Source organism: Arachis duranensis, chromosome 3, assembly GCF_000817695.3.
Source record: "Arachis duranensis cultivar V14167 chromosome 3, aradu.V14167.gnm2.J7QH, whole genome shotgun sequence".
Classification (NCBI taxonomy): domain Eukaryota; kingdom Viridiplantae; phylum Streptophyta; class Magnoliopsida; order Fabales; family Fabaceae; genus Arachis; species Arachis duranensis.
Window position 1 is genome coordinate 9632325 of NC_029774.3, and position 10783 is coordinate 9643107.

Consider the following 10783-nt stretch of genomic DNA (forward strand, 5'->3'; position numbering starts at 1 on the left):
TAATCGCCAAATGCATTATAATTATCGTTCTACATCCCCGATAATCACTGACAAATATGTATTAAGCCTAATGATACTAGTGTCATTCGACTCTAGGATCTATGCATCAAAACCTGGACAAAGGACAGAACCACCGCTTCTAAATAAACAGTTGAAATTAAGAAAATCCAATGATGCATGATTACATAAACATGATGCTACATTATTCATTTGTCGACCAATCAATACTTTATATGACTACTGTGATACAATGTTCTTTAAAAAGAAAAGAAAATAACGAAAAGGAAACACTGACCCAATCTATAGCTGAGGTAAAAGAAAAACCATCCGATATCTTTTGAGCAAACAAACAAAACAGTGTTCTCCATAATACAAATATTGGTTGAAAAAACAATCTGCTAAATATCTTTTCTGATCATGTCCTGAAAACTACCTTCAGTAACCGCTTTTAATAACTGTCTATGTGAAGAAAGCAGCAGACACTGCAAGAAATTGTAGATGTGCGCATAGAATCAAAACCCTGCACTTGCAATCTAGACAGTAGTCTTGTGTACACGGGTGACAGGATCAAGGGACACTATTGCAAGATGCTAATCACATGAAAATTTTCCCAAAATCATGAAAAGGAAAAAGAAATTTCTAACTTCTTTAACTTAGCCTCACGCTCTGCCTTGTCTTGATCATTCGCTTAAGTGAACCCAACCATGACTGGCATTCATCCCACTCACTAGTAGTAAGAATAACCTGCAACACACAAGTAAATCAGCCAATGTAAATCCTATAATATTGTAACTAACATGCATTGGCAGTTGCAGTTGCAATTGCTTTTACCTGAACTTGTAAGGCAGTACCAAAATCACCATTGTCTAACGCCTGACAAAGTTGAAGGAGCTTATCAGATGCATTTTTGGAGATGTCCCCACCGTTCAATTTGGCAAACAATCCACCGAGTCTTTTTGAATTGTCTTCTATCTCCCGCTTCTTAGCTGGGTTTGCACGTGCACCACCCAATGCTTCTGATGTTTCGTTGAAAAGCCTTGTCAATGTTGTAACAATTGGCATTTGGTGTGCTGGCAGTCACAAAAAGCAAAACATAGAACCAGATAGATAGAATGAGTTAGTTCTAACAAATGAGAGTGACTCACGATATAACAAATTCCAGACTTGGGTTTCCAGGTCAGACAAGACAAACAAAAACTACGAACACATAAATGCCAGGAAATGTTTAAGATTATTTTGGTTCAATATAACATGGACTACTGGAAAAACATATTACCAGGTACTTTTGAAGTGTCGGCTGTTTGCACAGTAGGTGGTGGCGCTGCGGGTGCTGCAGCTGGTTGAACAGGTTGAGGGTGGGGAGGACTGGGTGGTTGCGATGATCCCATCCCAGGTCTTTGGACACCACCAGAACCAGGGACTGGCATGAATCCCATTGGATTTGGTGTAGGGGCCACAACCTGTGACAAGTTAGGGTTATGACTTAAACCCACATGTGATGGAGCAGGGGGTGCTGAATGGTAAGGCGGATTGCTGCTTGACTGAAATACAGAAAATAATGTTTTGAATCCACAAGTAGCCACAGATAAATGATGTCAAATCTGAAACTAAAACCATAAGTCAAAACTTACATTGTACAACTGAGAACCCAATGTGGGCTGCTGATATTGTTCCACGTTTCTAAGCGCCGGAAAATTATGAGGATCGAAAGTTCTCAAAGGAGGGGGTGTGACAACATTATTCGAGAAGTTCATCTACAATAAAGAAATTATCCAATAAATAAATAAAGAAATAAAACACAGGAAAAAATGGAAGTATATCTTATGAGGTTATCTGTAACATCAATGCTGAGGCAATGATCACTATGAAATCTTCTAATGCTTCAGAACAAATTTGACAAAAGACAATGATGTACCAAGGAAGTAAAAAATACATGAAATAACATTTGGTCTCCCTCACAATCTTTTCAGCATGTATAAACAGTAGAAAAATGTGGCTTAAATGATATATAATACGCAAGCTCATAATTCTGTTTTTTTACGACAAAAACATGGGTCAATTGAACACCAACTCCAAAGGAAGTTATAGACACAAAAAGCTGCAACTGTTAGTTTTTGTTAAAATACCTGGGGAGGTTGAGGAACCTGAGCAGTCTGTGGTGGAACAAATAAATTAGGCTGCTGAGGTTGCTGCTGTGGTGTAGGAACACCATATCCTCTTCCATATCTAGGATCAAATTGCTGTTGATAGTTTTCAGAATATTGAACACCAGAAATCCCATGCGGCACTTGAGCAGATATTGACTCCTAAAGAACAAAAAGAGGAGCAATTTCCAAGTCAAGAATCTACTTTGAACAAAATATAAAATGCCAAACAGCATAGTTAATTAAAGTCACTACCTGATGGTAAGTTCTATTATAACTAGAGCTATCAGCACCATAAAAGGATCCACTGTGTGATTGAGAATTATCAAAAGCAGTAGTTTTTAAGTCTTTCTCTGCAACAATGATTTAAAGGTGGAAAGATAAGAACACTGAGGTGTGCAGAAAACTTCAAATATTGTACAAAAAATGAAAATGCTAGATGATTGAAGAAGAAAAGAAAAATTAAGGAAAATTTGGTCAAGTTTCTGATCAGAAACTGTGTAAACTGTCGCACTTCACAATTAACATGACTATGATATACCACCCAAAAAAAAACAAGGGTGCTAGTAGTTTAAGTATCATCAAGCAAATCCTGCATATTAAGGGTGACTTGCTAATAATTAGCATAGCCTTATCACCAATTTTCTAGCATAATGTACACCAGTCAGAGAAAAACGTATACCAGGTTCTGTAGAACGTGCAATTCGATCCTTTAAAACCACAAGCTCAGGTGATAGTTGATCAGAACCCAAAAGTTTTAAATACTCCATTGCTGTGGTCAACAGCCCTTGACTTGCTAAAATTTCAGCATATTTCTCAACAAGCTTGCACAGAGAAGCACTAAACTGCTTCTGTCCCGTTGCCAAGGCAAGAACAATAGTCTTTTCCATCAGATCCTAACATAATAAAATTGTAAATTTTCTATCTTCAGTATTGGTAATTCAAAATTTTACATCAAACCTTTTTATAAGGAGTATCAATCTCACCTGAAGAAGATCAACATAAGACTTCCCCTCATGCTCAGCTGACAGGCTCCTCGACCATATTTCAACTGTTTTATCAATATTTCCAGCACATATATAACAAAGAGTTGCAGCTAACGAATTGCCAGCCCCCATGAGTTTTGAGGCAAGTGTGTCACAAAGCATTGTCCATTCATCTCTCTGAGCAAACTGTCAATATGTGACAACAATATCATGAGCATAAGCCATAACAATGTTTTCATCACAACATGAAAATATAGTTTCTTACTCATACTATAGTAAAATGATAGCCTCAACTTTATCTAATCATTAACCCCAAAAAGAGAAAAGAGATAAAAACAGATATCATTAGCAACATGATATTGCATCACTATTAGTAGCAATAGTATATATATGATAAAGTAGTCAGAAAGAGAAATTAAATGGAGAATTGATGATCTAATACGTTACAAGAAATAACAAACGACTATTAAAACAAAACTACGGTAAAATAAAGGAGATTGAGTCTGAGATGCTACCAAACACTTCATTAGGTAACTTTGCAGTTATAGGAAACATTAAATCAGTATCAGGTAATTCCAAACTATCATAATAAACTTAAACAAGCAAGAAAACCAAAGAACTTACACTACAAAGAAGAGCAAGGGTTTCTTTCCAAAATTTGAGAGGCCTAGTGTTCACAAGGCTCAATAGGTCATTGCTCACCATTGCTGATACAATCTGAAAATGGAAATCATGCCCAGTGAATGTGGCTTATAAAAATCAACTACCAGGTAGTTATTACATAGATTGTCAGATATGAAATAGACAGATTGTGCGATGTAGTTATCAGCTACCTTTAGGTAAGGCGACCGGATCATCTTAAGGTACTGATCTCTTGTACTTTCCCACAAGGAAGCATTACCAACATGAGCAATAACCAAGGCATCGGCCCATTTATTTGCAGATATGCACTGTGCAACTGCACCCTTGTAATCCCCAAGAACTAAAGCACGCTGAACACTGTCATCAAATGAAGGGTCACTGCTCTCCTCTGTTTCGACAGAATCTTGGATTTTCTCTGATCCATTGGCAGTGTCCTCAGCAACAAAGTTGCCCACAGAAGTAGTTACGGGTGATTCAGCTTTAGGACTGGGAAGATTGTTAAAGAAATCCTCCCCATTATCAAATGAAAAAGAAGGTGCTTCATGAGGTGCCAGATGTCCTGTATTATTAACAGCAGTGTCCTCAAGTCCAAGAGCATTTACTTCTTGGGAAAGATCATCATTAACTGTGTCTTTTTCTTCACTAGGTACGTTGAATCCAAGGTGTGTTAGAAGTTTTGTGCGTGCAGTCCCATCATCTTCAAACATAACCTTCAAAAACCCCCAAGTTTCCCTATCCTCCACAGATCTGTCAAAACAATTAAAATGCAATTAACAAATGGAAAATTCACACAACAAATATGAATCAATGCAATACGAGTGGATAGAACATACTCTGATTCCTGAGATTTTTTATCACATAAAATTCTCAACAAAGACCTTTCGCCATTTTGAATTGCAGCTTCAAATTCAGAGGATCGACTGACTAGACCATCTTCAGTGACCAAGTTATGCACATAAACCTGGGAAGTTACAAATGGCATGACTAAAATGAACCATTCAAGAACATAGCCAAATAAACCAAGTACTAAAATATTACCTCTGAAGGTCCAAGTTGAGAACCAGATGCAGATGCCTTAGACTGAAATGACACAAGTTTTCCACCAAAGCCAAAAGAAACGCCAACAGGGCACTTGTACCATTTTGGAGCTCTAAGTGATACTGCGCAGAAGAGGGAAATTTCATTAAGAGATTCAAAAAACTAAGTTATATCAAGGAACACAACAATAACATAATCTTGCCTAGCCCACACACACACCAATACTTATCAAGGAATGCTGCATAGTGTTCAATTATATATGCAAAATTAAATATAATAGTTTGCAGTTTATTTGATAGACAACAAAAACAAATGCATCACCTGCACCATAATCATTTTGCCCGACACCATGATGACGGCAACCCTGCAGAAAATTACATATGCTATCATTAATTCTGACCCCAGAAAAGAAGTGCTAATATCTACAGAAGAGAATCAACAAAGAAACAAACAATTTAGTTTCTTATATTATTTTATGTATGGATATTTAACCCTTGACTTCTGGTGTACTTAGGCCAGGAGGCAGGGGAGAAAAAGGAAAGCCTAACGTGAACTGTTACCAATAACCCAAATATGAAGTTGATATGTGATATGGTAGGATCTAACAAACACTAGGCTAACATAATTCTAAGTAAAAAATTTAAACAAAAATGCTCATATGCTTCAGGAGATATAGAATGAAAACTAAGATTCAGAATTTAAAAGAGAGCGAGAGAGAAGGAAAAATGGATTGTATGAAGTGCAAGTTAAAACTTTGGTGATCAGTGTCAAAGAACTACTTCAATTAAAAATAATAATAGTTCTTAGATTTCCAATAGAATTGACGTGGTAAAAGATGGAATGGAGAACAAAAGGACCATAAGAATATAAGGCTGCAGCATATTCTTAAAGTTTATAACATTAATTGAATTGAGCAATGTAAAAGGTTTTATTCTAAAATTTGCCATTATATGAATTGAAAGATGCTACTTCAAACTTCATGACATTCTCAAACAACTGCTAGGCACTGAACTTATGACTTAATAGGGCGAAGAAAATGCACACATTACTTATCTAGTCTTTCATTCTCCATATTACATCATCACATTATTCCTAGTTAATTACAAATTACAAATAAAGTATGCCTCCCAAAAGTGCAAAACAAAATCCAGTGAAAACTCGTCAAATTTAAAATATACAAATATACCTTAATATTGTATATTCCAATTTTTCCATCAAAGGAGGACGCTGATATCACTCCTGGGATCTTTGGATACCAGTGCACGTCAAAATTCCAGTTGGTTCCAGCTGGCAATTCACAGGCAATCTGTGCCCAACCCCAACCAAAACAAAAGTGTCACTACCAAAGAAAATTCTCCAACTGAAAAGGTTTACCCAAGAGGGTAATTTTGAAATTAGTCAAACAGAATATTATGGGTAAAAAAAAGGCAAACACCACCTCTCCAGAAATTGTGTCCCAGCATATGGTCCGGCTATCTTTGCCACAGGTTATCAAATAAGAGCTATCAGTGGGACACCATGACATTGCAATAACACCTAATACAGGAAATTGAGGCAACATAATCAAGTCAGCTACGCTTATACCATTAATGGCGATTTCTAATAGAAGTAAGCAAGTTTTCAAGCATTTATATCAAATATCACAAATTATAATAAAAAAGCCTAACACACCACAGTCTGTCTGAAATCTCTGCACATTAGTTTTCAGAAGCAACAATTCCAAAAATCACACGTATGTCATACTTGTTTGCAAATAACAGGACCAAAAAAAGAATTAAAAGGGTGCCATTACCTCTGGTGTGACCCACAAACTCTTTTATTGGTGTCATTATATTCCTCATATCCCAAAGCTGCATCAATATCCCACATAAGGTCAATGCATTTCCCCCGAAAAAACAGACTTAAATGATTGGCAATTACTATACCCTTAGCGAAGGAGAACCATCTTCATCTGATGCAACAACAAGTTGTGTGGCAACATCAGGATGCCACTGCAAAACTGAGCAACGCCTTCTAACTGAATCTGCAAAGCTGATAGCTCACAAAGGATAGACAAGGTTATAATGAGTTATTGACAATAGAACACCAGAATACTTCAAAACTAATAGCAGAAGATAATCAACCAAAGTTACCTTATCACTGGCTTTTGCTTCTTCAAATCCCAGACCACTGGAAAGATAAAATGAGAAAACATAATAAAATGAAAATTCTAGTATTCAACTACTAAACAACACAATATTAGGAATAGAACCCACCAGTGGTCCCATTGTAGGAAGTGGATGCTAATATGTGTTGGACTTTACTATTCCAAGATAAGAATGAAACTTCCCCCTGGGCAGCAGAGCCACTACCCTGTGCAATAATAAGGTACGTGAAACCCTTTTTTAAAGAAAAGAGCTATAAAATTGATATTTGAAGATGTAGACATATTAATCCATTAGGGAAAGGATATCTGACCTTAAGTGGTGGAAAATGAGTAGGCTCAGAAGGATTGACCAAATCCCATATACAAATTTCACCATCCTCAGCGCCAGACGCAAGAAGATTTGGTGTGATGGCATTGAACTCAAGACCACGAACCTGAAATATAAAAATGTCAAAGGTTAGAATTCACCTAACCAAAGAATACAGGCATTATATAATTCATCACTTTCAATGAATGAATATTATCTTTGAAGGGGATAAAAACACAGGCACCATATAAAAACAAACAATTTAAACCCCGCAGATTGATTTGTAAATACAAGCAAAGAAGAACTTACCGGTCCTTTATGTCTTACAAGATGTCCAACTAGAGCATTTTCATTTTTCTCCGAACTGTAAAATTTTGTTAAGAAAATGAAGCAATTGGAAAGGCAGGGAGAAAATTGTAAATTAGACTCAGATATTTTAAATTACCAAATATTTGTTAACAACTTCATCAAGACCAAAGAAAACTCTAAAAGTAGCAATAATGCAACATTTGTCTACCACAACAGCAATTACTATCTTCATCTATTTTCACAACGATCACTCTATAGCACTATAATTTGAAGGGAACAGCTTGATTTTGAGTTAGCATTCTATCGCATAAATGTTACTACATCAATTCACAAAATAAAATTGGAAGGTTTTCTGAACATGAGTGCAAATTTCAATACTAAATCATTATAGGTATCTTCTCTCACGTTTATCTTAAAAAATATCAATCCATTCATTAGTTGATGTAACATTGCACAATCCTCACAGTAACACTTGCAAGCCGGAAAAAAAAAAGGAAAAGGAAAAATCAAAAGCAAAATAATATAAATGCACTAGAAAGTTTCTTTTGCAAATAAAAGAGTCAGCAATTCTGTATCCATTTAACTGAGCAGTTAGGCAATTTCTGATCTATTCCTTCTCCTTTGACGTTTTAGGAGGATAAGTCTGCCTCGATGCTTTTCAGTGTTTCTTCCTAATATAAATATTCTATTTTCCATTAAGAGGGCCAAATTTTACACGAGCAGTACGGAAATTTCGTTCATATTAGCGCAAAACATCAAGGAATTAAGCTCTATAGGAAAATTGTAACATGTGTCTAATCAGCGCTATAATCCATGCACTTGTAAAATAGTAGTACCACTAATCAGTTCATTTTACCACCATAGAAAGCCAAAAGTTCACCATCTAATCTAACCGAATTCCTGTGAGGCAACCTAATCACTCGAAACTCAAACCTCCAATCAAAACACATTCCGTTTTCGAGAATAAAAGCGACAAGGCAACGTGCAAGAACAAAGGAAGGTGCAATTACCGGATCAGAGTGAGAGGATTCCAGATATCAATGTTACCATCGACAAGTCCACCAGCAATGAGGCCTAGCGCGAATCCTTCCGTGTTGGTACCGTTCTTCCCCCACGAGAGTCGGTTGAAGCGCTCGGAGCTAGGGTACTCGGCGACGAGAGGCAGTTCGGGTTCGTCTGACTGGAAATCAAGCTTGAATATCTCGAGGTTCGCCGATGAACTGAAGGACAGATCGACGGCGCCGGCCATAGTCCCCGCCGCCATGTAGGGCGCATCCGGCGCCAGCGCCACCGACGACGATCGATTCACCCCTTTGATGCACGCCATTTCCGTCCGATTCCTCACACAAGAAACCAAAACCTAATCGGAAACACGAAATTGGAATCGCGAATCCGAAATTCAAATGGATCTGAGAATCAGGAATTGTTTCGGATCTGATCTGTGGAATGTGAGAGTGTGAAGAACCACTCTCTTTCTCTCTCTCTCTCTCTCTCTCTCTCTCTCTCTCTCTTTCTCTTTTCCCCTTTTTTCTCTCTTCTCTCTCTGTTGTTCTTTTTTTTTCTTCTTCTCTTGTTTCTACAATAACTTAGCGTGGTTTGAGCTCGTTGTGAGTTTATTATAACACTTCTTTCAGTGTGACACACTACTACGGGGCCTTGTGAGGGTGGTACTGTCTGCAATGTACAACCGCATAAGCGGGGTTGTAGAAAGCTCTATTTTGTACGCGTCGCACTGGATTGTGGCTCCAATGCTGTAACTACGTAAATATGTCATTTGAACCAATTAGAGCTCCACATGTGTGATGGGTTTTTCATGTGGAATAATTTGATTCTATTAAATTTATAATTTTGTTATTAAATTTGTATTCTTATCTTATCAATTTTTTTATTTTAGACGAACTTAATCCATTTTCATTAAATCAACAAACATATTATATTCAACGGTCATGCGTGCAATCTATTTCAATTTAAAATATTTGTGTTCTTATTTTTAATTATTTTAATATAATTGTCGTTCATATATAATTAGTATTGATATGATATTTACGTTTATAATTTTATTATGCATGTGTATATTAATAACACATATATTGATAGAATATTTTTGTAATTAATTTTGTGCGATTAAATGTTATATATAATATTTTTTATCGTTTATGAGTATAAGTTTTAGAGGTAAAACATTTTTTTAATTTTTTTTGATTTGTTATTCTTTATTTATTATTTTATAGAATAAGAATGTATCTTTTATTTTTTATTAAAGTTGATCATTTTAAGATAAGTTACAATTTTTTTTACAATTTTTTATTGATGTAGTTATTCTCTTATTCTTTTGATAATTTAGTAATTATTTTTACTTAAATTTATTTTTTTATCTATTCTTATGGTACTATTGTTTTTTTGTCACAATTATTTACAATACATCACATTCATCAAATATCATCTCGAATTGTATTTTACTAGTGTTAAACCCGTGCGATGCACGGGCTTATATTTAAATTTGATAAGTTAAATTAAAAATAATATTTTATAACTATATATTTTTTTAAATTTAGTATAACACTATCATCGTAGTTATATAATAAACGTGTTAAATATGTTGTTTTATCTTTATTCAAAGTAAAATATAAATAGAAAAGTTTGAAGTTTATAATATTCTTAAACCATAAGGAGGGAGACATGAAAAAAATAAGAACATATATAACTGTAATAATAGCATGTTAATTTTACACTAAATTTTGTATAAAAAGCTAATAAAAATTTATCGATCGATAACCTAGTATCTTACTAACTTCATTAGAAAAGCAATTGGCATAGGATGTTGTGCTCCTTGTTACACATTTCATTTCAAATCTGAAAAAAGAGTTATAAATAAATTAGTTATATCTATAGTAAAGATTTGTACAAAAGTGTAAATCATAACATGCTATTAAAATGAAAATAATATTATTCTTACCTAAATATTATTAAAAACCTCTTTGAACACGACATTTGTTGTTGATGACTTTGGATTGCCGTCTTCATCTAGAATTAAAACCCTGAGGCCACTGCGACTCTTAACTCTTGACAAAGCAACATAAAGTTGTCCATGGGTAAACACTGATTTTGACAAATAAAGCCCTACATGTGATAATGATTGACCCTGACTCTTGTTAATGGTCATTGCAAAGCATAGTGTTAATGGAAATTGTCTCTGTTGGAACTTAAATGG

At 35.3% G+C, this 10783-nt stretch overlaps 1 protein-coding gene across 1 annotated transcript; it reads right to left on the reverse strand.

The window, feature by feature from the left end:
• Window positions 1-209: 209 nt before the first annotated feature.
• On the reverse strand, window positions 210-9169 carry LOC107477471 (protein transport protein SEC31 homolog B). Its single transcript, XM_016097502.3, has 22 exons — window positions 8583-9169; window positions 7573-7627; window positions 7268-7390; window positions 7066-7162; window positions 6943-6979; window positions 6736-6841; window positions 6603-6660; window positions 6249-6346; window positions 5997-6116; window positions 5132-5174; window positions 4811-4932; window positions 4606-4733; window positions 3964-4519; window positions 3755-3847; window positions 3131-3316; window positions 2827-3040; window positions 2400-2497; window positions 2127-2306; window positions 1632-1754; window positions 1277-1541; window positions 832-1070; window positions 210-744 (listed from the first exon to the last, which is right to left on the reverse strand). The coding sequence occupies exons 1-22, from the start codon at window positions 8897-8899 to the stop codon at window positions 649-651; spliced, it is 3354 nt and encodes a 1117-aa protein (XP_015952988.1). The 5' UTR covers window positions 8900-9169; the 3' UTR covers window positions 210-648.
• Window positions 9170-10783: the final 1614 nt, after the last annotated feature.